General features: G+C 43.5%; 1 protein-coding gene and 1 non-coding gene across 3 annotated transcripts in view; one reads left to right on the top strand and one right to left on the bottom strand.

Annotated features, from left to right (window-relative positions):
* Positions 1–27,333, bottom strand: part of Tmem144 (transmembrane protein 144) — a 77,794-nt gene that overhangs the window by 1,280 nt on the left and 49,181 nt on the right. For both annotated transcript variants that reach the window (XM_029537998.1, XM_029537999.1), the window contains 9 exons: positions 24,554–24,676; positions 22,066–22,165; positions 20,185–20,265; positions 15,151–15,232; positions 13,034–13,110; positions 11,274–11,392; positions 8,405–8,524; positions 7,122–7,219; positions 3,185–3,238 (listed from right to left, as the gene is read on the bottom strand). In XM_029537998.1, coding sequence (XP_029393858.1) covers positions 3,185–3,238; positions 7,122–7,219; positions 8,405–8,524; positions 11,274–11,392; positions 13,034–13,110; positions 15,151–15,232; positions 20,185–20,265; positions 22,066–22,165; positions 24,554–24,676 — 854 coding nt within the window. The remainder of the gene's footprint in view (positions 1–3,184; positions 3,239–7,121; positions 7,220–8,404; positions 8,525–11,273; positions 11,393–13,033; positions 13,111–15,150; positions 15,233–20,184; positions 20,266–22,065; positions 22,166–24,553; positions 24,677–27,333) is intronic.
* On the top strand, positions 23,336–23,438 carry LOC115064010. The gene has a single exon (XR_003843848.1). It is a non-coding gene; the product is annotated as a U6 spliceosomal RNA (small nuclear RNA).

Here is a 27,333-nt window from a genome sequence, read left to right on the forward strand (position 1 = left end):
TCTTCTTCTTCTTCTTCTTCTCTCTCCTCTCTCTCTCTCTCTCTCTCTCTCTCTCTCTCTCTCTCCCTCCCTCCCTCCCCCTCTCTCTTTTCCTTCTTTTTTTGTCCTCTCCTGGCAATCGACGAATCTCCTAAGAAAACCTGTAAGAGTCTTACTAATCCATTCACTGAATAAACATTTGTGAGCGCCCTCAACGCACGCCCTGTTGTTCCGTGCGAAGGCTGAAAGCATGGCTGTTTCCGGGGTGGTTTCAGTATGCCTGGAGCTTGAAGGTGAGTGGTGGTGGTTTGAATGAATGGCCCCCATGGGCTCACTGGGAGTGACACTAGTAGGGGGTGTGGCCTTGCTGGAGCAGGTGTGGCTTCACTGGGGGAAGTGTGTCCCTGTGGGCGGGTCTTGAGGTCTCAGATGCTCAAGCCACACCCAGTGTGGTAGTCTCCTTCCTGCTGCCTGTAGATCCAGATGTAGAACTCTCAGGCCCTCTCCAGCACCGTGGCTGCTTGTATGCCACCATGCTTCTCACCATGCTGATGATGGGCTAAGCCCCTGAACGATGAGACAGCCCCAGTTAAGTGTTTTCTTTTATAAAAGTGGCCATGGTCATGGTGTCTCTTCACGGCAATAAGACAGTGGGGATGGGGGTGAATGGCCTGCTGGGCATTCAAGAGCCTATAGGTCTTATTTTTTCAAGCAATAAGAAGGCATTAAAGGAGCAGGAAGATGAGGGTGTTGAAATTTTAGATTTGCATTCTGTAAAGTCTACATTTTTTGGGGGGGAGAGGATGTGAAACAGATGGGAGGGGCCAGAATCAATGTAAGGAGACCAAGGAGGCACCCTAGTCTTCGAGAAAGAAGATGGAACACCAATGGTATGATGGAGATGGGTCTAAAGAAACGAAGAGAGGTGTGAGGAAGATTAGCTTTTGCTGCTATGCATGGGCACTAGTGTTAAAGATGGAAGGCATGAATTGCCTCATCCCGATGTAGCTCAGTCACGGTCCCAGTCTCAAAGAAATACCTGTTGTAAGCAGACATATTTCATTTCCATGAGATCTATCTTCAGGGGTACACATAGATCGATTTCAATAGCTTCCCTCCTGAGATTAAACCCTCAAACACTGAGAAACGACCATCTTCAGTCCCTGTGCGTCCTTTCTGGGTAATATCTTAGCCCCTTCAGCCATTTTTCACACAGAATGGTTCCCAGCACCCTCTTTGCCTTGCCTGTTTCTTTCTGAATGATGGCTAGTAGGTACCCACTCACGCCTTTGTACAGCTAGACTCCAAACACTGTAAGGCAAGATCTATACGCTCCAAAACCAGACTACTGCCTCACTGACCCGAGATACACATTCCACCCGAGTGGCCTTGTCACCTAGGCTGGGCTGGGTAGCTAGGGAGTCCCAGGGACCTCCTTTTTTTTTTTTTTTTGCCTCTCCAGTGCTTGGATTACAAGTGTGCACCACCACACCTGCATTCTGGAACCAAACTCAGGTCTCCATGCTTCAAGTTAAGCACTTTACCAACAGAGTTAGTCTCCCTTCCTAAGTTGTAGATCATCTAGCACGGAGATCATAGAATGCTACTATTGCCGTTTCCTTAGAAGTGATATGATTTAACTGTGGACATGGAGTGAGCACACAGGGATTCTGAGAGGTCCATTGGGGTGGGGGAGATAAGAATATAGATATGCAGCCTTCGTCACATCTGCAGGGAAAGTGAAGGTGGTTGCCCTCCTCTCACCGAAACACTGATTAAATTCAGCTCACCAAGGCAGGTAATCTAAAGTTACTTAAGAGAGGGGCAAATGGGGAGGGAGGCTGGAGATGGGATGCCGTGTCTCTGCAGAGAATTGACTGACTTACTGTGCAGGGTGCATCTGTGAAGGCTGGGTGCTGCTCATGGGTGAGTCTCAGCAGAGCTGAGAGCTGCATTTCTCAGCATCACCCCCAGGAATGCCTGGCCAATAAAGTATGGGTGGAAACCTAGTGGTGTGGGTGGATCATGTAAGAGTTAAAGTTGGGGAAAGGGTTCCCTGTTACTGCTCTTTGGCCAGGTCTGCTGTGAGGGAAGACCAGAAGGAGCGCCCTCGTGGGATTGCCCCATGAATCAGAGTCCAACAGAAGAGGCCAAACTGACAGTTGTACAGGAGGCTGGCTCTCCTAACCACACAGCAGGACTCTCTCTGCACACCGAGTTTTCCCATCCTTATCTGTTATCTTTTCCTGGCAGTTCCTTAGGAGCACAAATTCACAGAGCAGAGGTAAATTTGTGCAGCAACCCCAGATACAAAAGAAACAGTACCCAGAATGGAGAGGGTGTGGACGCGGCTAAGGGACTGTGTTTTTTAATTCATAACTCTTACCAGGATTAGTCACACTTGGGGCTGGCTGGCTGGTGCAGTGGTTAACAGGGCTTGCTGCTCTTCCAAGAGAGAATTCAGTTCCCAGTATACCCACATGGGGCAGCTTACAACTGCCTGAGCTCCAGCTCCAGGGCAGCCGCACCCTCTTCCAGCCACTGCACGCACATACCCACATACATGCGTGCATAAATAAATGAACAAGTAAATAAAAAACTATTTCTAAGAGTAATTACCCCAGCAGGGCGGTGGTGGCGCACGCCTTTAATCCCAGCACTTGGGAGGCAGAGGCAGGTGGATTTCTGAGATCGAGGCCAGCCTGGTCTACAGAGTGAGTTCCAGGGCAGCCAGGGCTATACAGAGAAACCCTGTCTCGGAACCCCCCCCCCCCCAAAAAAAAAAAAAAAGAGAAAGAGTAATTACCCTTAACATGTAATTCCAAGACCTAAATGTTACATACACTTTTTGCAGTTTAATAAGGAATCAGGTTAGAGCACATTAGTTTGTCTTTGGTCAGAGCTTTGTAGGTTGGGCCTAGGCCAGGTAAGTTGTCTGACTTGCTGGGAGCCTCAGTACTAGAGACTGTGTCCAATTGTCTATTGGTGAAGTGCAGCACCCAGAGCTGTCAGGTGGAGCCCAGCTTCTGGTGCACACACGCCCAAGTATGTGAGGCCCACACTAGCGCTTTACTTTTCAGAAGTCTTAACCTAGAACTAGTTCAGCACAGGGCACCCAATAACTTGGTTTAAAGAAGAAACATATCATCTATCCTAAGTTCTTAAGACTGAGATTCGGGGACAGCAATCATTTCTTCCTCCTTACCTGTATTTCCTTGAAAATGAGGACCCCCCAAAGTGCAGCAATAAGTCCAGGACCCTTAAATTGGAAAAAAAAAGCTTTAATTTTATTGGACTTTTAAAAAATATAACTGCATCCTAGAAAAATACAGTAAGCTATAAGCAACATAATTTTTGGGGGGTAGGTAACCCCTATAATCTAAACTATAGTTCCATATTCATCCAAAAATCAAAGTAACATCTTTAAATAAGACAGATTTCTTCCTTTCTTTTCTTTCTTCTTTCTTCTTTCTTCTTTCTTTCTTTCTTTCTTTCTTTCTTTCTTTCTTTCTTTCTTTCTTTCTTTCTTTCTTTCTTTCTTTCTCTTCCTTCCTTCCTTTCTTTTTCTTTCTTTCTTCCTTCCTTTCTCTCTTTCTTCTTTCTTTCTTTCTTTCTTTCTTTCTTTCTTTCTTTCTTTCTTTCTTTCTTTCTTTCTGTTGCTATTTTTTTGTCTTCATGGTCATTATTGCTATTATTTTGATGATGCTGTAATATTTTATCACATTAAACAATTTTCTTTAATGTGATATGCTTATGATAAACTATTTTAGTCAGGCCTTGTAGTGTGGGTGTGTAGTCCTGGATACCAGGGAAGCTAAGGCAGGAGGACTAAAAATTGAAGGCTTGCAGAGTTAAAGACTGAGTTCAAAGCCAGCCCGGCTAGCTTGTCTAAAAAGGTAGATTGGAAAGGGGAGGGGCTCTACCTTAGTGCTCCCTCATGTGTGGGAAATCCTGGTTTTAAACCTGCATACAAAAACCAACCAACCAACCGACCGACCGACAAACAACCCAAAAGACAGAAGAGAAACAAATAACCGTCCTCTTTTAAAATAAACAAATAGCTTGTTTTTCTCTTGATGTACTTCTTAGACACACATAAAAAGATTGATAAAATGAAGTATATGGCTACACCTTACTTTTTCTCAGCGTTAGCTACATGATCTGATCTCCTAAACGAAGCAAGGGCATCTCTGATAGACAATGGCAGTAATAGGCCCCCATGTAGACCAATCAACTTTGCCTAACACTAAACATGAAGGAAATGTATGTGTGTGTGTGTGTGTGTGTGTGTGTGTGTGTATATATATATCCATGTAAGAAAAAAAAATATATTTATATCCATGTAAGCAAGCAATGGGAGTTCCTGGAGGCAAGGTCAAGAGTTAAAAAAGCATACAAAATGGGAAATGAGACAAAACAAGAAAATACCCATTTCTACAGTCTGAAAATGTGAAGCTGTTCAGGTCTGCAACGAATGTTTTTCACCAGCAAGGCAAACAGTGGAGTTGGCTTAGCTGTGATGTCGGTGAAGAAGAAGACATACGAGAGCAGAATTTTAATGACTCCTTTTCAAGCCCTGCAGGGACTCTGGAAGAGCTTCAATAAACAATTCCACAATGTTCTCTCTCCCACACCACTCCCACTGTCTACAGGGCTGGCCCAATAAAGTTTGATTCTGCTGCTTCTAGCATGGAAGGGAAGCAATAAAAATGCCTTGTTCTCCATTTATCACCATCTGCGAAGTCAGCATCAAAGGGGGCAGAGAAATAGGTCAAAGGAACCGCCTTACATCAGATTTGCAAAGTGCTTGTCTCAGGAATCCAACTCCAATGAGAAGCACCCGCTTTGAAAGGGTGGGCCAAAACATCAATATTACACTGATTGCTCAGGAATCTTTATCCTCTTCAGTCTGAAAATGCATTTCCCTCCGGAGAAGAAAGGACCATAGGGTGCCCCTGGTCTCTGAAGCATCCTACCTGATGATGTTTAAAATTACCCTTTACCCATGGTCTGAGCATTGCTGTGAAGATATATGTGGTTTTAGGAAGTGGTTTTATTCTGCTAACGTAAAGTACAGCCCAGGCAAAGGAGAGATGGAGAGAGAGAGAGAGAGAGAGAGAGAGAGAGAGAGGCTGTTTCACAGTAGCTGCAACTGCTTGGGATGCTTGAACTGTGTATTTTCGTTTTATAAAATAATACGTGTTGACATCTAAGTGAAAAGGAAGGTGGGTTTGGTACTGTCTCAGGAAGTCAAACCTACAGCTTAGCATGATGCTTGGTGCATACACACTATTAATGAGTAGAAACAAAGCCTCCTGAATGATTTATTTAGTTTTAGAGTTGCCAGGGCAGAAAGGAAACAGAGAGTGGGGGTCCACGCACTGGGAAATGGGGTCTTCCTTCCTCCTCCTTCCTCTCCTTCCTTTCATAAAGATTTGGGATCTAGCCGGGCAGTGGTGGCGCACGCCTTTGATCCCAGCACTTGGGAGCCAGAGGCAAGTGGATTTCCGAGTTCGAGGACAGCCTGGACTACAGAGTGAGTTCCAGGAAAGCCAGGGCTACACAGAGAAACCCTGTCTCGAAAAACTCGCCACCCTCCCCCCAAAAAAGGAAAAAAAAAAGATTTGGGATCTAATAAAAAAATTATTGAGACTTGCAGACTTAGGCATTTCCTTTTCATGCCAACATTCAGGCTGTCTAAACAAAAATGCCACTTAGATTTTATTTGAATTTAGTTTTGTTTGCAGATTATTTGATAAATACAGAGCAATCCAAAGAACACTGTGTGAGCCAGGCTTGGTGAGACACGATTGTGATTTCTAACATTCTGGAGGCTAATACAGGAGGGTTGTAAATTTGAGGGCAGCTTGGGCTACAAAGACACCATCTTGGAAACAGACAAAATACTGTTTGAAACCCACATCAAGCCTTTATGAAATGTTTTAGACTAGTCAAGGTTTAATTTTTTTCAGTTTACACAGGTGTGTTACTAAAACGACTTAAGGAAGGAATGTCTGGGTTGATTGCTTAGGAATTAAGAGACTAGATCATCAGAAGAGCGGAACACTGCGGTAGAGGCTCAACAGGAAAGGGCCCATCATGACTGCTCTTGCTGAGGACCCAAGCTCTGTTCCTAATTTATCTTACATGGCTCACAACGCCTGTGACTCCAGCTCCAGGGGGATCTGTACTCAGGTACACATGCCCACACACACCACACACAGGCATACATGCATAAACATAGTTAAAAATAATAACGATAAGATCCTTAAAGAAAATGCCCACTTATATACTATACTATATATATATAGTGTATATAATATATATACACACAAACATATATATACACATTATAATACATATATATGTGTATATAAATATACACACACATACACACACATATATATATATACATTATATATATGTATATAAATACACACACATGCACATATATGTTATACACACACATACATATATACTATACTTTTTTCACTCTTGTCATTACCACCAGGGACTCCCATTGCTGGCTTACATGGTTTTATTTTTATATATAGCTATATAAAGAGGAGGCTGAAGACTGTCTTAAGGTGATGATGAGCCGGAGGCCCACAGGAGCTGTGGGAACTGTTCTCAGAAATTCTGGTTTCCACGGGTTCTGTGAGTACCTGCACTTCATCTTCAAAGTGGGGATGACTTTAACATTACTTAGGTTTTGTCAAAATAAGCATTTTGGGTTTTGCTGTTACTTATGTTTCACATAATTAAGCCCTCCAAACCCACAGGAGCAGACATCAGTCCCTATGGTTAATGTCATCATAATTTTTAAAAGCTTCCTCAACCCAAGGACACATACTGAGTGCCAAGAGGAGTTTGAAGAACTTTGCGTCTCACATTATATTTATACAGTGTCACACAAATGAGCCTGAGAGAGTCATGAGTAGAAAATTATAAGGTATCCCAGATGTCATTAGGTAAAGAGACCGATGGAAACACTTCGGGGATGTAGAAGACTGGGTGTTTGCAAATCTGTTAAAAAGAGGTTTTAAACGTTTGTTCCTTAGTAACCAAGCATGTGTCGACTCGAGAGAGTGGCAGCTTGTCTATTTTTAGTGTCAAAACAACCCAGGAAACCGGCCACTTACAGCAGTGATGATGGGGAAGCTGATCACAGCGCTTAGTGAGTGGTTGGCGATGAACCAGCAGCAGGTGGCGATGGCCCACAGCATCCCTGACAGGAAGCCTGGAACACAAGGGAGCACATGCAGGAGGCAGGCAGAGGCGGGGGGGGGGGGGGGGCGGAGGTTGATGGGCCTCTGCTGAGGGGGCTCCTACACCTCCTACACCAGGGGCTGTGAAAGCACGGATAGAAGCATTCCTATAAACAACGCTGGCCCCTCTGGAGCTCTGAGCTACGCTTTGTGATCGCTTTAGAAGGCGATCCATTCCTCTGCTCCAGGATTCTGTGAGGAAGATGATGAATTATTCCCTTCGTGGATATTAAGGAGGAGCTGCAGTAGGGACTGAGGAAAGGAGAGGGACCTAGACACACCCTGCGGAGTGAGCTTGGGACTGGTGCTGAGCTGGGGGCGGACAGAATCCCATCCTTTAAGAGAAAACCCTAGCTAAGCAATCTGCAATGCGCTAGCCAGGTGTTCAATAAGTACTCCACTGTTGCTTATCAGTCAGACACTCAAAAGAACCAGATGCTTTGTGTATGTAAAAGCATTTACTTTTGGATACATGGTCCAAATTGAATCATGCTGAACTCTTTAGTGAGAAACTGTTATTTTTAACAGTCAATGACTAAAGGATTATAACCCCAAACACACTTTCTATTAACACTCCAGAATCTTTTTTTTTTTTTCCTTTTGAACTTTTTGGATAAACTACTTTTCTAAGTGACTTCAGACTCTCATCTGTTGATACTTCTTTTATTGTGAGTACAGGCACAGGGAGTTGACTCGTAAGGCTAATCTTAAAACGGTAGAAAAAAAAATAGTAAAGACGGATGACCCTAATAGAAGAGCCTATCACACAAGAAACATCAAAATCTTTTGACAATTTAGGTTCGATACTAACATAACATCGCGTACACAGTTTCTTGTTTGATTGTTTGCTTATTTATTTATTTTTCAGTGCTTCGTATTTTATGGTGAACTAACACCTAAGAGAACTAGTTCTCTCTCTGTCTCTCTCTGTCTCTCTCTCTCTCCCTCCCTCCCTCTCTCTTTCGCCCTCCTAGTTCTCTCTCTGTCTCTCTCTGTCTCTCTCTCTCTCCCTCCCTCCCTCTCTCTTTCGCCCTCCCCATCTTTGAGATCTTCTCTTTCTTCCCCTTTCCCCACTCTCTAATGATGATTCAGGTTCATTTAGTGGGACTGGCACTTTCACAGACTGGTACGATTTTGTAGTTAATATACGTTCTTACCTGGGAGGACTGCCTCTGGATAGAGCTTTGGCCGATTTTTCATGGCCACACAGTAGGCCACAAAGTAGACTGTACTTGTAAGAAAGATGCCGCTGGAGTGTGCGAACATGTAGTCTAAATCTGCAAACGTGGATGACGAAATGCAAGCATCATTTTAACCACCTCAACAATTGCTAATTTCTGAACATAAAACAAACTCACAGAAACTGACCTTAAATGCGCAGGGCCATTCATTATACCTAATTATTCTAAATCTCCAACGTGCTCTTTGTTTCGAATTTTAATAAATGGATTTAAAAATCTAGAAATGTGAAGTGGAGCCGGGCNTGGTGGCGCACGCCTTTAATCCCAGCACTCGGGAGGCAGAGGCAGGCGGATTTCTGAGTTCGAGGCCAGCCTGGTCTACAAGGTGAGTTCCAGGACAGCCAGGGCTATACAGAGAAACCCTGTCTCAAAAAACCAAAAAAAAAAAAAAAAAAAGAAACCTAGAAATGTGAAGTAAGTTAACTACAGCGAGAATCTATCGGGCTGCTTTTCCTATAACCCTGGAAATCTCAGAAACAGTGAAGAGTGTCCGACTACGAGGTCAAGTTGCCTTTAAAGAATGAATAGGCACCCAGCCCTATTTTTACTGTGGCCCTCAGCAACTGTGGTAATTCTTGATGTAGACCAGAGGGGAGAATGTGGATTAAAAATGGGCACTTGTGTGTCCCCAAACTCCAAGGTCTGTTGATCCACTCAGAGATCAGCACTTCTGTTGCAGATGACAGCTGAGCTGGAAGTCATAAAGTGTTGGAAGTTATTCCAAAGACAGCTTTGTCTAAGTGTTTACAACAAACTAGCTGTAAGGCGGGGTAATGATGCACACATGGTGGCCCATCCCGGGGACTCTAATATCACTGACAGCCTGAGCAGATGGCACTGTGCCACCCAGATGGGTGCGCGGCAGGAGCTTGGCTAGGGTTCTACCTTCCAGTCAAGGCTTCTCTCATCTACAGTTTTGACAGGGATGCGTGGCGTGCTCTCGGACGAAGACTTGAATGGCATGTCTATCTCTTCTTCTAAACCCGAAATCACATTGTAGATCATAGAGATGAAATCCATCCATCTATCCACAAAAGGATGTCATAACGGTGCTGTAAAAGCACAGACCAAAAAAGGCGAATCTTTCCTCACTGATGTGGGACTTGAGAAACCTGCCTAATAGCGCTCTGATTTAATAGTTTTCAGCCGTGAAATGGCAACAGCAATGGTGTCTGTTGCATTAGGGGCTAACCAGTTGGTTTCTGCAGAAGACCTTACATCAGAGCACATGATACAGATGTGCTTTTAAACAAAACAGAGTAATGGCCTGCTGAGGATAATTGCTTAACAAACTGGAATAAAGTTTGCTCTGGTCAGAGTGCGTCATACAGTCAGAGTTGTAAGAACAACACCTAAAAACTCATTGTGTATTGACAGTAAAAGACAGTTGAGGGCATTGTTTATTATGTCCCAGGACCAGGAAGGGCTTTCTTCCTGAACAGTCAATTGTTTTTATCTGTGTTTACTGACTTCTGGGACTGAATTAATTTCCCTTGTGGCCATGAGAACCAAATTCATGGCTTATTTCAAGCAAGTGTACAAGTGTTCCACAAAGATGTCAAACTCACTTTTGGCTCTTTTTTTTTTTTCCTATTTTTTTTTCTCCTTCCTTTGATAAAATTTTCCTCTAGTAATTATCTTTTAAAAAGAAAAGAAAATCTAAAAAATAATTTACATAAAACTTTAAAGTAAATGAGGTCAGAAGAACATTCTAGTACTGCACTTGGAGCCAAGTCCAGGAAGGAGGAGCGGAGCCAGCAGCCTCAAGGTCAAGTTCAAACTTCAACGATAACTCAAGTTCTCCCTATGGGGACTCAAATGGCCTTGAGCTTGTGACTTTCCTGTCTTATCCAATTGTTCGTTCTGCATTCACATTTCTCTCTTATCTAGGTAACCAATCACATTGAGTTTTCTACATCACATAACCAGAACTTCACTTTCTCCTTGCTTCCTTAAGCATGCCGTGCTTCTGTGGAATTATAAGACCCCCAACAGAAGATCCTCTCATCTCCCTTTCAGCTTGCGAGGGGTGCTGCACAGAAGGTTCAGTTTGCTCCTGAGATGCTGATTTTAGCACTGAAGGCATTATGCCGACCCTTTCGGATGGACCACTTTGTGCTTGAAAAAGACTATCCTCTGATACACTTGGGACATTTACTTGGTTTAAGAATACTGTGTGCTATGCATCATGGAGAGTCTGTTGATACATGTGCACCCGCCAAATTTTGAATAATGGCATGATACTCTGTCATGCGCATATATCTTAGCTGTTTCAAATCTTCCTTCATTCACGGACATTTAACCTAGTTTCAGTTTTATATTGCTGTAAATGTCACAATGAACATTCCCGCCTTTCCTCTTTATGAAAATATATGAGTCTTTCTGTAGAAACGTTCCTTGAATTAAAATTGCTGGAAAAAAACAAAAAAGAATACTGTGTGCTATATTTTAACTTTTTAAAAGCACAGAACACATATCATCACACATATCTTCCCCAGAGGTCATGATATTAGACATAAATCACTCTTCACAATATCTCGATATTAGTGGAAAGCTGAGATCCCCTTGCTGAGATCCCAGCAGTGGAAGTAAATCGTGACCATAGTTGAATCCATTTGTATGTTACGGATCCCGTGAAAACATTTCAATGTCCACTGCTACCTTTATTTCTGGTGCCTTTTGATTCAGCACTTACAAATGAGAAGACAAATGCACACGGAGTGCTGACTTGATCATAGCTCCTTTTTCTATTAATAGAGTCTCAGTAGGAAGACCCTTCACTCACCATACTGGCTAGCACCTGCGTACACACTGTCATTTCTTCTGCTGTGATCCTTGATGTAAATGATTGGCACAAATGTAGATCCATAGAGTATTCCAGATACTACCGCAAGGCTGCAGCCCCTTAAGAAACAACAAGAAAACCACTGTGTATCTTGGTCAGAGGAAATGTTTCCGACACACAAATGGAACCACAAGAAAAGCTTTCTTCCAATTCTTAGCAGTTTAGCAGAAGCCAGACCTCGCCTTGGCCTCTGTGGGTCATGAGGAGAGAAATGTAGCCTCAGCCGTCTATTGTGTCATGATGGAAGGACATGACATGCAGAGGGAGTGAGGAACCACTATTACCAATGGTCACGAGCTGAGAGAATTGCCGTTGACGTTCGTAAGCCATACAAATAAACAGATGTATGAGGCAATTGTGGATGGACATTTTTGTTTCAAATTCCCCTCAGACACATGTCCCAGGGTCCTCATGGAACCAGGACAGACTCTGGACAAATGCACTACTGTTTAGAATGGCTGCAGAGACAGAATTGATTATGATCGTGTCAAGGAGTGTTCATTGACCCTAAGAATCTGAATATTTTAGGTATAAAAAAATCCTTTATGAGAAGAAGTAATGTTTCATTTCAAACACTGTCAACTCCTTGGCCTTGGGCCCTGCATGCATAGAACAGGAACTGACGTTCGTGGGGGTGGGGTTGAGGGAGAAGATGGGCAGTCCCTTCATCTTCATACAAACAAGCATTTAAAAGAGGGAAGCCGTTTTAGACAAGACCCCTGTCTTCAAAGCCTGGTGCCGAAGTGCTGTAATCACAGAGTGGAGGATTGTACGCTTGAAGCAGTATGGAGTGCATACCGAGATTCAGCTGAAAAAAGAAGCAAACAAAAACCAAAACCACAAGATAAATTAAAACCTCCCCTAAGAGCCGGGCGTGGTGGCACACGCTTTTAATCCCAGCACTCGGGAGGCAGAGGCAGGAGGATTTCTGAGTTCGAGGCCAGCCTGGTCTACAGAGTTAGTTCCAGGACAGCCAGGGCTGTAAAAACAAAGTCTCAAAAAAAAAAAAAAAAAAAAAAAAAAAAAAAAAAAACCCTCCCCTAAGCCTAAGAACAAATTCCTTGTCAATTTTAATAACTTTATTTAAGTATATTTAAAGAACACGAGAATCAAAGCTGTGTATTATAGTGTGTTTTAAATAGTTTGGCTCTGTGGAGAAAAAAATAAAAAAACAAACAAAAAAGTAAGTTAAAAAAAAAAAAAAAAAACCAAACCACTAACCCCCCCTATACCCTAAATAGAGATAGGGTGCTTTAAGGCATCTCTGAAGTGCTTATGAGGGAGACATGGGATTAGGGACAAAATGTCCTATTGTATTTGACAATAGATACTTGGGATCATAAAACAGTCACTAGGGAAAGAAGGGTGGCAGCCTCCTGCTGGTCAAATGGAGCACACTATTTGATTAGACTGTGAATACTCACTACCCGGTCATTATGCAGCTATACTTTTGGCATTAAAGTCCTACAAAATACAATTGCTGTTGTCACTGGCTAATTGCTCAGGTACAGTATGCCTCCAGGCATCTTCTGTACTGAAATTTCACCAGAGTGTAAAGAACCCTGTCCCCCAGGAGGTGGAAGTGCAAGTTTTCAGCATCATTTTCTTCCTGGGATCAGATGAATTTCACCACCTCTCTCTGGACCCTCTGTTTTAGAAAACACGAAACACAACAGGAGAGAGAAGCTGCCTCGCCTTACACGATGCGGCGGTACGTGGTAGAAAGTCTATCCACCCAGGAGGAATCGGCCCTCGGGTCTTCGGTTCCGTTGATCGCCTGCGGAAGCCATCAGAGAGACCTGAAGACCTCTAGCAGACCATTTCAGTGCCACGCAAAGGCTTGCAGGGCTTCCTCCCCTCTCAAACATGCCTCAACAGAAGCACAAGTCACCCACGACTCCACCCCTCCAGTTTTCAAAGCATTTTCCACAGATTAATGTGTAGCTATTTGATAAAAAATTAGATTTCATGGTTCATTAGTGTATTTTAATAAACTGTAAAGAAATTAGACCCAATAAACTCAGACTTTCTACAGTAGAATGCATAAAATCAATAAACATATTAATGTCTCTTTTCTCTCTCAATAACATTATTTTACCTATCTATCTATCTATCTATCTATCTATCTATCTATCTATCTATCTATTTTATGTTTTACTGAATTAAAATACTCCCAGCCATCATGTTTTAAGGTTAGGCTGATAAGTTGAGGAAAGTCTGGGAGACAAACTTGAAGAAAACTTAACATTTCTGTTATTGACTGGGATCCTCCATGCCCTCCGGCTGACTACACTCTTGGTGTGCATAAGGCTTGAGATCTGAATTCACTGTTCCTGCTGAGTCCCGTTTTCCTAAGTCGGTGCTTGGCCTTGCACGGGCTTCCTCATCCACTCTAATGCTCATATATCTTTAATCTTGGTCGTTTGTACTCCTTGACCTGGCTTAGAAGATCTAGTAGGCCTACCATGTATCACTCCTCAAAGGTGTTTTTTTTTTTTTTATTTTTATTTTTAAACTTTGTTCCTTTGTTTAAAGCCTGGTTAGCTGCAAGGCATTGTCTAGATCCCTGGATCAGGTAAGAAGGACAAGAGGTTCCTCTCAGGGACAAATTATCTTTTCTTGAAGCACACGGCCCTTAAAGATGCCTAGGAATCAATATCCCTCTTCTCTCTTTTTAGGTCAATTTAATGAAGGTGTCAGCCAGCTCAGTCGATAGAAGAAAAGGTGTGTGTGTGTGTGTGTGTGTGTGTGTGTGTGTGTGTAGGGGCAGAATTGTGGTGCAGCGGGGAAGCTACCAGGGAGGTAAAGCCTGTGGCCGTGGGTGTGGGCTCAGGGCGCCTAGCAGATGGGGAAGCTGGCTGGGACTGAAGGTCTTCCTGGGACTGGGTTCCTGGCAACATGAACTCGCCCTCATACAAGCTCTGCAATGAGGCCCTCGACAGCTGGGCAATGCCATGTCATGTCTCTTTAAGGCTGGTCCTGTTTCACACTGATTTCAGACAAACTTATATTCTTCATGGTCAAAACAGTCCCTCCTTGTATATTTTCTGTCATTGCCAGCAAGCAAAACATGATAAAGATAAAACCAGAAATGAAAAGAAAATCCAGTCCACTTCCTGCTGGCTCATGATCTCCTTGAGTCTCCTTAGCTCCCTCTGCCAACTCCTTCCTTGTGTCTTCTCCTCAGCCTCCTCCCTCATCCCAAGATACTCTCATCTCTCCGCAGGGCTGTGTAAGCCCCCAAAGGACCCTCTGGAAAAATTACAATCATATACTAGATAGAGATCTATTGTCAAAAAAGTCAGCCTCATCATTGGGGAGGGGCATCACCATGGAAACCTGACCCACTTCTGATAAATATCCTGAACTGTTTTTACAGCCATGAGGGATGGAAAAATACCGCCTTCTCTCATGTGGGTCAGAGTTATGTTTTGTCATTACATTCTGGTAGTATGAATAAAATGGTTCCTATAGGCCCAAAGGAAATGTCTCTTAGGTGTGGCCTTGTTGGAGGAAATGTGTCACCAGGAGCAGACTTTGAAGTTTCATAAGTTCAAGCCAGGCCCAGTATTGCTTTCTCTCTTTGCTATCTGCCGATCCAGATGTAGAATTTCTGGCTACCTCTCTAGACCATGTCTGCCAGCACGTTCCCATGCTTCCTGCCATGGTAAAAATGGACTGAATCTCTGAACTGTAAGCCAGCCCCCATTAAGTGTTTTCTTGTATGAGTTACAGTGGTCATAGTGTCTCTTCACAGCAATAGTAACCCTAAGACACATTTTATGTTTCAAATAAAGTCATCCAATGAAATACTCACAGGCTCTGTCATCAGTGGTGTTGTGTCCGAGCTGCCTGGGCTATTCGGAATTTCACTTTTGATGAACAAAAACGTGAGCGCACTGTAGGGAAATACATTCCAGTGAGATTGACAGGGACATGATTGCTGTGTTTTGTTTTGGGTATCAAGCTACCTAATTTTCAAGGGAAAACAAAATTTAAATGGAGTCCTGATAATGGAATTACTTCCACCCCCCCAAGTGTGTGTGTGTGTGTGTGTGTGTGTGTGTGTGTGTGGTTGCTGTCTCTTCAACTCCCCATTCTCCTTGGTGTCCTTTATTCAGCAGGGCAAAGAACAAACACGAGACTTCCCCTAGGTGGGATGCCTTGGACATTGCACCATGTGAAAATGAAAGTGACCACAACCCCGAAGCGTCCCTCACATATCATAATGGCAACCACCAAAAATTTAACAATATCCTGTTGGATAGCTGTAAGAGATGGCCACCTCTACATGACAGTCACATTCGTGATAAAGGAAACGCTTTCTGGAGGAGAAATTAGGAAGGTGATGTCTCCTAACCCATAAGGACCCGAGATTCTAGCACTTGAGAGACCAACAGAGGAGGACCAGAGTTCAGTGCCAGTCTGGGCTTTGCATTCTAGGGCAACATGAGGTATATAGTGAGACCATGTCTTCAAAGCAAAATGACAGAAAGAATGGATTTATGAGATTAAGTGCAGCACACATTTTGTGTTGTAAAGGAGAAAAATTAAGGGTGGTTGTGTTTTTCTAATTAGAATTTTGCCTTCGGTTTGTCATCTCACACGGATGGATCAGGAGTCACTGTGGCATTTTAGTAGGGCCATCCAGCCTGGTCCAGTTAGACAAAAAGACTGCAGCTCTATGAAAGACAAAGCTAGAAACAAAGGCCTACACTTCCTCACAATGCAGAATAATGGCCAAGGTTGGGGAAAAAATAACACTCCAGAGAGAGAAGATGAAAGAGACAGAAACAGAACAGATGCTTGGGTAATCCACAAGACATCATTTTATGTTTTAATAGGAAAGGGAATCTGTCTGGAAGTTGAGGAAAGAGGACAGCAAGTTCAAAGCCATTCTGGACTATTTAGTGAGGATTTAGAGAGGCAAGCAAGCAAGCAAGCAAGCAAGCAAGCAAGCAAGCAAGCAAGCAAGCAAGCAAATAAGCAAGGAAGCAGGCAGACAGGAAAGCAGAGAAGCAGGCAGGCAGGAGAGCAGGCAGGCAGACAGGTAGGCAGACAGGCAGGCAGGTAGGCAGGCAGGAGAGCAGGCAGGCAGGCAGGCAGGCAGACAGGTAGGCAGACAGGAGAGCAGGCAGGCAGGCAGGCAGGCAGGAGAGCAGGCAGGCAGACAGGCAGGTGGGCAGGTAGGCAGACAGGTAGGCAGACAGGTAGGCAGACAGGAAAGCAGAGAAGCAGGCAGGCAAACAGGCAGGCAGGCAGGCAGGCAGGCAGGCAGGCAGGCAGGCAGGAGAGCAGGCAGGCAGGCAGGCAGGCAGGCAGGCAGGCAAGCAAGCAAATAAATCCTCTGTTGATTCAAAGTCCTAGAGGGGTTCCTGTTGTATAAACAGAGTGGCATATGTTATATGGGAAAAATGCAAAACTAGAAATTGTGCCACCAGTCCTTTAAAGACTGGACTGTACAGTGGACTGAAATGATCGCTTTGAATATGAAAAGAAAAGCAGCGTCTGAGCCGAGGAGATGGTCCAGTGGGCAGAGTGTGTGCTGGGCAAGAATGAGGACCCGAGTCGGAATCCTCAGAACTGATGTGAGAAGGAACACACGCAACGAGAGAGTACGGAGTCCTAACACTCCTGCAGAAGGATGGGACACTGGGACAGAAGAGTGCCTGGGAACTTGCAGGCCAATTGGCCTGGTGTGTGTAGCAGCACTGAGGGCCTATATCAAAAAGATGGAAATCAAGGATCAGTAGCTGAGGTTGTCTTCTGACCTCTACACATGTGCCAAGACACCTGTGCACCCAAGGACATCACCCCCCCAACACACACACACACACACACACACACACACACACAGAGAGAGAGAGAGAGAGAGAGAGAGAGAGAGAGAGAGAGAGAGAGAGAAAGAGAGAGAGAGAGAGAACAAAGCCACTCTGTAACCAGTGAAACTATATTTTGTTTCTTCACACTACCATGAGCTCTAAATTTACTCAGCCAATGCCCTTCAAAATGAATCTATTAAAGCCATTAAGTTAAACTAATTAAATAACAGATTGGTGCAGTTCCACCCAGGAGAGCAATAGAGATGGGGCCTGGATGCCTCACAGGAAGAGATCCCTGCATACCCCTGCTGCAGATCCAGCTCTTGACAGAGCTGCAGAGTCCCTCCAGTTCACTGCCTAATTTAACATTAAGTTGAGGCACCAACAAATGCCCCAAGGGGCAACTATGCATGAATATAATAGTACAGGTGTTTGGGTTCTAAGTGTCCCTAAAAGACTGTGTCAAATGTTTGGTGACTGGTCTACTTGCTGCGGGGAGGTGGTCAGCCTTTCAGAGATGGAGTTTAATCAGAAGTTTGGTGTTAAAGGCATGTCTTTAAAGAGGCTTGTGGAGGTTCCCTGTCTTTCACTTCTGTTGTCCTCTGGTAGACAGCTTTGCTCCTCCATACACTGTGGTCCTATTGTGCAACTTCTCTACAGCCTTAACCACGGGACTGATTTGTTATAGCCTTTTCACTTACATTGATGATCTAAGTGTTTACTACCGAACAGATAGTGACTGCTGATGGAGGCTAACTTATATATGGAGCCTTAACCATGTGTCTAGGTACACAAAGCTCTCAAAACATTTACTTTTCAAATTATCTTAAAAGATTGGTGCTAGCATTACCTCCTCTTTATGGATGCCAAAACAAAGGACTTGGAGAAGAGATCTATGTAAGGTCGTCTGGCTGGAAGTGTCAGAGTAGGAGAAACTAACTGATGTGTAATTTTAGGGAAAATTTTTGTGTTTTTAAAGAAGAAATTTGGAGGAGAAAGGTGCTTAATGTACTGGATGGACCAACATTAAATTATTACCATTAAGTCAAAACTAGACATGCTAAATTAGAATTTTACAATGTGAAGAAATTGTCTTAGAACTACTGAAGGCTAGAATTCCGAGTGAACGGTACAGAACACATAAAACTGCCTCTAACCAAATGTGTCAAGAATTTACAGTTTTAGAATAAGCTTTGCTACTCGTTCCCAATTGCCTAGGGACTACTCTCTAAGGCAACATTTCAATGACAAAGAGATTGTTCCGGAATGTGACTGGGGAAAAACACCATTACTATAGGAAGGAAGATATACTGTTCCTTCCCAGAAGACCGAAAAAATACTAAAGTCTTTGAGAGCAGTGCTATTCAGTATGTGCAGCACTGACAGCAGCAGATATAAATGGAACCCAGAGAGAAAAGGTGACTGAATTTAAGGTGACCCAATTCTTGCTTGAGTTTTATTGGCAAAACTCCACTGTGTAGTGATTCAAAGTCATTTTCATCCTTAGTGATATAGTATACACAAGTAGAGGGGGAGACATGGAAAACCTGGTATTCAAAAGAGAATTTGAGTGGTGAGAGAGTTGTAACTGGGTTAAGAAGAAGGAATGGGAGAGTGGGGTGGTACAGGCTGGAATCAGTGCTCAGCAAGGCTCCCCTTACCTGTAGTCAGCCACAGTCTGAGACGTTAAACACAAGGCAAACATCGCTATCTTGTGCACTGCCTTGCATAGAACGTTGCTGTCTCCTTGTCTGGGGCCCCAGGCATGCACTGACATCCCTGTGCCCAGGTAGGTGCCTTGAAGAACGACCCAGGACTTGAAGTCCCCTTAGTCAAGCCCACTATGGTGATTTGCAGTGCTGAATTCAACTACCATGAGCACAAATCACAAGAGTGGTGAAGCAAGCTGGCAGAACCAATGTGCCAAAGAGGACCCATTCAGAGTTGCCTTTCGGTGAGAAGGTAAATAAATAAAAAAAATTCTTAGCTTACAAAACAAAAGAGAAAGAAGAACTGCACTAAAGGTTTGAAGACCTTTTTTTGTGGTAAGAACAAAGCTAACTCAGAGTTGTAAGACATAGATATTTCTCCTAGCTTTTTTGTCTTACGAAAACCATAAAACTATACAAGTATATGGCCTTAGTGCTTAGTTAAAAAGCATGAAATCATAGTCTTTGCTATTCCCTGTGTTTTAGAATTCCTCTGAGGGTCGATACATCCTCTTGGGTGAGCAAGAACTAAATAGAATAAGCAACCATTCGCTGGGCGTGGTGGCGCACGCCTTTAATCCCAGCTCTTGGGATGCAGAGGCAGGTGGATTTCTGAGTTGGAGTCCAGCCTGGTCTACAAAGTAAGTTCCAGGACAGCCAGGGATACACAGAGAAACCTTGTCATGAAAAACAAAAAACAAACAAACAAACAAAAAGAATAAGTGACCATTCCAGTTGCATAGAGGAAACCAGCAGAATTGACTTGACTTGAATATCATTCTTTGGTAAGCAAAATGATTCAGTACATCCTGGTTCTTATTCATGTGCAATGTATTTTGATTTTCTATCTAGTATAGATATTGAAATAACTTCAGAGCAGTTCTGTGACTTTTTTTCGAGTTCCTCAGAGCTTTTGAGAACTAAAACTAGGGTTCCTGATCCCCCTCATCTGGTATTTCTTGTGCTGGAAATAAGGTCTGTCATTGAAAATTAAGAATCAGGGAACATAAACTTTATGAAATGTAGGTTTAAAGAAAATGTAAGGATATTAAAAGCTTTAGAAAGTGGGACTGGAGAGATAGCTCAGTGGTTAAGAGCATTGGTTGCTTTTGATGGCGGGTTGATTCTAAGCATCCACCTTTCAGTCCACATCATCTTTCACTCGAGTTTCAGGGTACTGGGCACACTTCTCTGTCAGGCACACACGTGGTGCGCATACATGCAGGCAGAACATTCATACACAGGAAATAAAGATAAAACAAATCTTTAGAAAACACTCCGAATGCCCGAAAAAACTAGTGACTAGAAACCTCTGTAGACCTTACTACTGACAGCCCAGCTCCAAAGTAATTCAGCATTGGCCTGGACACTTCTTCTGCATCCATCCCAAACCAGCCAAACCTGGAAATCCAGAAGAATATCAAATCAGTTACTGCTAAAATGTTTTACGTAATGCTTAAGACTAGGACGAGGGGCTGGACTCTGAGTTTAAATCTTGGTTCTCTCATGCACTGTCTTTGGATACTTTTCTATACTGGGCCTTTAATTTCTATGTTATAGTGGAGAAAACAGCAGTTGAGGCATGGTGGTACATTCCTGCAATCCCCAGAGGTAAGGAAGGAAGAATTCAAGGCCAGACTGGGCTACAGTACTTGGGAGGCAGAAGCTGGTGGATCTCTGTGAGTTTGGGGCCGTCCTGGTCATATATTGATTTCCAGGCCAGCCAGGGCTACATAGTGAGGTCCTATTCCAAAAACAAAACAAAAACAACAGAAACCAATAACCCAACCCAACCCAACCCAACCCAACCCAACCCAACCCAACCCAACCCATCCCAGCCTAACCCAGCCTAACCCAACCCAATCGAACCCATTCCAAACCAAAAAAAACCATGGGAAAACACACACACACACACACACACACACACACACACACACACACACACACACGTATCCCAACACTGGGAATCAGACTCATGGCCCTGCACATGCTAGACAATACTCGAACACTAAGCTACATCCCAAGCCCTTCTATAATCTTTGAGGTATTTAAAATGACTTCTTGGCTAACAATTCCTACTCTTTGACATGAGTTTACAATCTCTTCTTTTCATCATGGCTCGACTTTGTCACAACCATTAGCACTCTTCATGGAGAGCCACCCAAGGATAAGAGAGTGAGCACTGTATTGAACCAAACAAAACTCCAGGGCACTGGGGGAGAAAGGACAGGAATAGATGTATACACTGTAAGCTGGCAGACCGGCCTTGTTCTTTGGGGAGGTTATAATACTTTTGAGTGGAAGAGAAAGGGAGGCAAGAGTAACGCTCTCTCTCCTCATTTCCCTGAGCCCGGCCTGAAGCATACTGACCACGGGCACCACACACTGTTGATGGAGCTTCACATGCGTGTTCCCATCCCTGCCCTGTGTGGAATGGGGGAGCTTCTGCAAATGGAGCTGCGACATGGAAGGCTCAAATTTTGTGATTTTAATTAGCTTAGGTTTCCATACAACGGCTACCTGTGGCTTGTGGCTGACCTTTTGGACAACACAACTTCTAGCTAGCCTTGAAGAAGTTCTTAAAAAGCCAGAATGTTTTAGGTGTGGCTAGCTGCATCCCCTTCTCTGTGCCATTTTATGTGAAAGCAGCCATATACAATGATACTTCCTCTCCTCCACACGCACCCCCCTACCTCCCCCCCCCCCATGTAGCCCTGGCTGTGGCAGAACTCATCACTTTGTAGACCATGCTAGCCTGGAATTCAGAGAGTCACCTGGCTCTGCCTCCCAAGTGCTGGAATTAAAGGTGTGTGCCACCTTGCCAGGTTCCTTAAGTATTTTGACATAGCTACACCTCACTAAATCTTTACAAAATACCAGGGAGAGGGAGCCACAGATTGTTGAGCATCTACTTTATGTACCTGGTTAGGCAGTAGAGGGAGAAAGCAGACATCAGCTGCCTTTCTCTCTCTTATCCCCCAGATACAGTTTTTTACGTTCTGAGTTCCTTTACGATATCTTCATAAAATATCTAGATCACTTATAAAGAGTTTCAGACAAATAATAGACATGGTTCATTTATATGTACCAGCCATAATTTGAGACAAAGAATCATGTTATTTCTCCCAGTATGGCTAGACCCCAGTTTACACTGAATGCAGGGTGCAGGACTCATAGCTGAGATGGTGTAGACTGTGTTACCTTGAGCTTGCCCAGCCAGTTAAGGTGTTAAATGATCCCCAGATTAAGATTCCAAGACCCAAACCGATGGTTTTGATAATTGGAACGACAGCCATGTTCCCTGTAGATACAACATGCAGGAAAAAAAATGGATCACTTCCCAGATAACAAATGCATTTCTATGTTAGATTACTACTTTTTCCTGAATTTAACTTCTGCCTCAACACAACTCTAGAATGCACTCTCTAACACATACTGGCTTTCCTTTCAAGATTCTCACAAACATTGACTTACGCTCTTGAGGATCACCAGGGCCAAATCCTTGATGGTGTTGAATGTTGTCACTAGCACAGTTGTTTCGGAGACAAGGTCTTGCTATGTCTCACAGGCTGGTCTCCCATTTTAGGACTCAAGAAATCTTATCTCACCGTTCCCAGTAGCTGGGACAACGGGTACTCCACCATACTCAGCTCACTGCTGCTTTCTGTGAAACACTTCCTACCCTCTCTGCAACCGACTCAGTCCTGCAGTTTCCTCTCCCAAGTTTCCTCTTTTAAGTTTGTGAGTCACCTTTGTCTCCTGATTCGAGCCATGGATCAGAGGTCCATGCACCCCATTTAACATTGCTCCAGTCTAGACCGTCTTGAGTCTCAGTGTTCTGCTCTGAATGCTGAAGCAGCCTGCAGCTAATGTGGTCCCCTGTGGCAATGCTAGGGCTTTAGACCCAGAGGGTACCATGCTCCACTATTTTCCCATCTGGAAAAGTTCTTCTGGTACAAGGTGTTAGTCTCCCTTCTAATCATCTGCAATCAAGTCCTTACACCACCAGCTCCCCTCTTCCTCTGTTCGCCAGACCAGTTGGTTGTTATAACCTATAACTTACATTTCCCAAGTTTGGCTCCCTACTTATCCACCCTGAGCACAGTAGAACCTGATTGTGAGATAAAGATCTGCACAGAGGGCCTGGCATGGGGACACCTATCTTTTGTTGTTGTTGTTGTTGTTTTTGAGACAGGGTTTCTCTGTACAGCCCTGGCTGTCCTGGAACTCTCTTTGTAGACCAGACTAGCCTTGAACTCAGAAATTTGCCTGCCTCCTGAGTGCTGGGATTAAAAGCATGTACCACCACACCCAGCTCGGACAGTTATCTTTAATCTCAGAGTCACTGTGAGTTAGAGATCAGCCTGGTCTACACAGTGCTCCAGGTCATCCAAGGCTACACAGTGATACCTCTATCTTGAATAAATAAGTAAGTAAATAAATGAATAATTTCAAAAATTAAAAAAAAGGCTCACTTTGGCAGTGCACATATTCAAACTGGATTGATACAAATAAGGTTAGCATGATCCCTGCACAAAGAGGACAAAGATATTCACGAAGCATTTCACAGTTTGCACTAGCCTTGACCAAAAACAAACAAACTAACTAACTAAGTGCAGGCTCACAAACAAAGGAGAGATGTCTCCAATGACATCAGGAAGCAGAGGCAGGAGGACTCAGTTCTAGGCTAGCCTGGGCTGCATGGAGAGATTGTAGTCTCCAAAAGCCAAGAGAACAAAGGAACTCTTCACTCCCTCCCAGTTGCACTCGGCAGACAATCACAGAGACATGTGTGAGGCGTGCTAACACACATTCTGGTGGGAAGGGAAAGCTACACTTATTTTGATCTCTGACTAAAGAATTTCATTAAATCATTTAATCCCTCAAAGACTCAAGTGGGTAAGCAGTAGCATTTTAACATTTTAAATTTTATTTGTGTCTAACAATTTTATCTCTTAAAGATTTTCAGTAATTCTCTTTGTTAAAAAATAAATAAATAAGAGAGGACTTTCCAGGTTGAATTCATAGAGAGGAGAACTGTTTCTGAATGGCTACCTGGAAATGTAGATTCTACTATAGTCATTAAGGCATTGATAAAGCAATGAAGAAATATTTATTTGTTTGTTTGTTTGTTTGTTTTTTCGAGACAGGGTTTCTCTGTGTAGCCCTGGCTATCCTAGAACTCACTCTGTAGACCAGCTGGCCTCGAACTCAGAAATCCACCTGCCTCTGCCTCCCAAGTGCTGGGATTAAAGGCGTGCGCCACCACCACCCCCCCAGCAATGAAGAGATTTTTAATTGTCTCTTTTCTTCGCTAAATGTTACTCAAAATGATTACATGTTACTGTTCACCAGCTTTTAAGGATAAGCTCACAAATAATGTTAACAAAGTGTTGCTCTCTAATAAACATTTTCCAACAAATATGCTGGAGAAAGGTCAAATGTATACAATGGCATTTGAGTTATATGTTTAAAGGATCAAATATCTTTACTCTAATAATTTTCTAGCAGGAACTTAAAACATTTTAGAGGGAAAAGAAATCAAGAAATTTCCCAAAATATATGAAAATAAAACAATACACAGCTCATGTCCGTCGTGTGGACCTAATGACTATAAGTCCACTGTGCCTTGTCTCCTGGTCATGAATACGACTGTGTGGTCCGTGTATAAGATGAATATGCACATTACCTGTTGCCCAAATGCAGCCACCAAGCATCGCAAATGGCCAGAATTTAGGGCAGTGCAGTATCAAGTTGACCACCAAGGCAACCAACCAAATGGCAGCACAGAGAACCCACTGAAGGAACATCCCTACAAATAAGACAACCAGGCATTACTTGGCAGAAAGATTGGAGTATATGCATGTTTGAGAATATCTGTAATATATTCTTTGAGAGACAGATACAAATCACGACTTGTCCCCATAGTGGACACATGGTATATTTATTCTTACAGCTACTTTATGTCATGGTGGGCCCAATCTCAGACACGAAGGAAACAAATCTGGTCAAAAATCTTGTAGGTACATTTCTAACTGGACCGTAAAGCCTAGATGCTTGACACCGAAGTCCCCATGTGTTCCTGCTTAACTTGCTGCTCTTTTACTTTGTAGTCAAACCAAGAAATGTCTGTTAAAGAACTTTGGGAAGAGCCAGCCTGTATTTTCTCCCTGATGCCAGTCTCACTGGCACCATCAAAACGTGGCACTGAGAACGTCCCAACAGTGTAGCAGTAACTCAAACCTTGGGATACACTTGGCCGTTTGTGGCTCACACAGTTGGAGTTTAATTCCCGTGATGAGATGGATTTTAGGTTTTACAGACCTGAGACTTAACCTTCTAGGCTGGCACGCCTCTGCTTTTTGTGAGATAAGGTGTTACTGGAGATGAACATGGCCGTGGCCATTCAAGACTCCTGTACCATCAAGGTCTCGGGGATTGGAAAGATAGATATTCCACACCAAATGAAGTACCAAGGAAGCTGTAATTCTACGCTGCCATTTTTGCTTGTAATTTGCAAAACTTTTGTCTATTTCTGTTCATTCTCACAATAGAGTAGAGGGGGGAAAATGTCTGTTAACCTCCAAAACTTGTAACAAGCAGTGTTGGAGTGGAAAGGGAACTTTATGCTGCAAGTGAGAAACTAAAAACAAAAAGCTGGTAAGACTTGCTGGGTTGGTGGTGGCTCACACTAGAGCGTTCTACTACTTGAAGAGGCCTTGGGTTCAGCCTCCAGAAACACACACACACACACACACACACACACACACACACACACACACACACATACACACACTCGCACGCGCACGCACACAAACCCTAACTCAAAAGAAGCCTGTTATCCAAAAGCTAAATTCTGTACTCCAAAACCTGCAAACATGCAGATTCTCACATATACCAGCTTTTGTTCTGTAAGCCTTGCCCCTCCTTATCCCTGATTGGTTAATAGAGATGCCTATAGCTATAGCTGGACAGAAGAGAGGTAGGTGGGGCTGGAGGTCCTGGACTTGGGGTTCTCAGGCTGGGACCATAGGGAGAGTGAGGGAGGAGGAAGAGGGAAGTGGTCGCAGTGGGGTAGGTGGATCCTGAGCACTGGTCATGAGGGCGGGTCATGAGCGTGGAGTAAGAGTACCCCAGGAGGAGCATGGCAAGTGATATCTTGGGGTTACTGACAGGGAAGTAGACAAAATAGCATAGAGGGTTAATATCTACCTAGCTCTAATGCTATAAGACTTATTATAAATATAAAGGCGTTTGTGTCTTTTGCTTGGGAACTATATGGTCAACGCCTTCCCCTAAATAATATTTATCACAACACATGGGACCCTTGTCTAGGATCACAAACCCAAAAGCTAAGCCAGCTGCCCATTTTGGTTAGTTTTCTACTAGGTTTTTTTTTTTTTTTGCCTGTCAACATCCAAAAGAAAAGGCTGGGAGAAAGGATTTGTAATCCTTTTGTATACGCAGTTAGGGAGATTTAAAAATAACTGGGATATTACCTTTCAGCGGGTGGTCACTGGGTGTCTCCAACTCCCTTCTTGCTTCCAAAGGGAGGGCATTGGGCAGGCAAGGGCGACCCCTGCTTTCCTTCACTAAACATCAGCTTGCACTCGTTTGCTGCATTGTGGTATGTGCACTTCTAAAACTATGGTGCTGAGCAAAACTATGCAGTAAAAAAAACTCAAAACAGAACCAGATCTGGTTTGGAGAAAGACACTGACAAACTGAACCAGCAATGCATTAAATAAACAAAAAACAAAAAACACCAACAACAAAAAAAGGCAAAACAGGAATTAATAAAACAGCAGTTTTAGCTGATTAAATGGTTAAGTGTGGTAACAATATACTAAACCTAGCCCTTTAATTTGAAAAGGAGTGGAGGTTTGAATGTAGGAACCACTGCAAAGAATGTAGCCTATGGATCATTGCAGGGCTACAGGAATAGGGATCTGACATCAGATGTCAGTGAGCATGAGGTATAGTATATATGGTAAACCTGGGATTGCGTGCGGTGAACTGAGAAAGCATGGTATATTGTTTCCTGGTAAGTATGTGTGTCTGTGTGTGCACATGAGGTAAACTGAGGTGCACAGCTCTGGAGAGGGATGTATGTAAGCATGCCTAGATGACAGCCCTGCCGCACATCTTTCTTTAACTGAGAGCAGCAATCTGCTCTCACGATTTGTTAGAGAAGAGCTTGTTCACTAGTAAGCAGGTCTGTGTTGTGCTCAGATTGGTCTCTCCCATAACAGCTGGGTCAAAATTGGTTTTCAAATGAATGCTGATAGTGGAACTGGCCATAACTTACCTTTTTTTTTACTTTTTTTGCACTTTTTTTCAATTTTTTTTATTAGGTATTTACTTCATTTACATTTCAAATGCTATCCCGAAAGTCCCCTATACCCTCCCCCTCCCCTACCCACCCACGCCCACTTCTTGGCCCTGGCCTTCCCCTGTACTAGGGCATAT

The sequence above is a fragment of the Mus pahari genome, chromosome 4 (assembly GCF_900095145.1).
Source record: "Mus pahari chromosome 4, PAHARI_EIJ_v1.1, whole genome shotgun sequence".
NCBI lineage: Eukaryota > Metazoa > Chordata > Mammalia > Rodentia > Muridae > Mus > Mus pahari.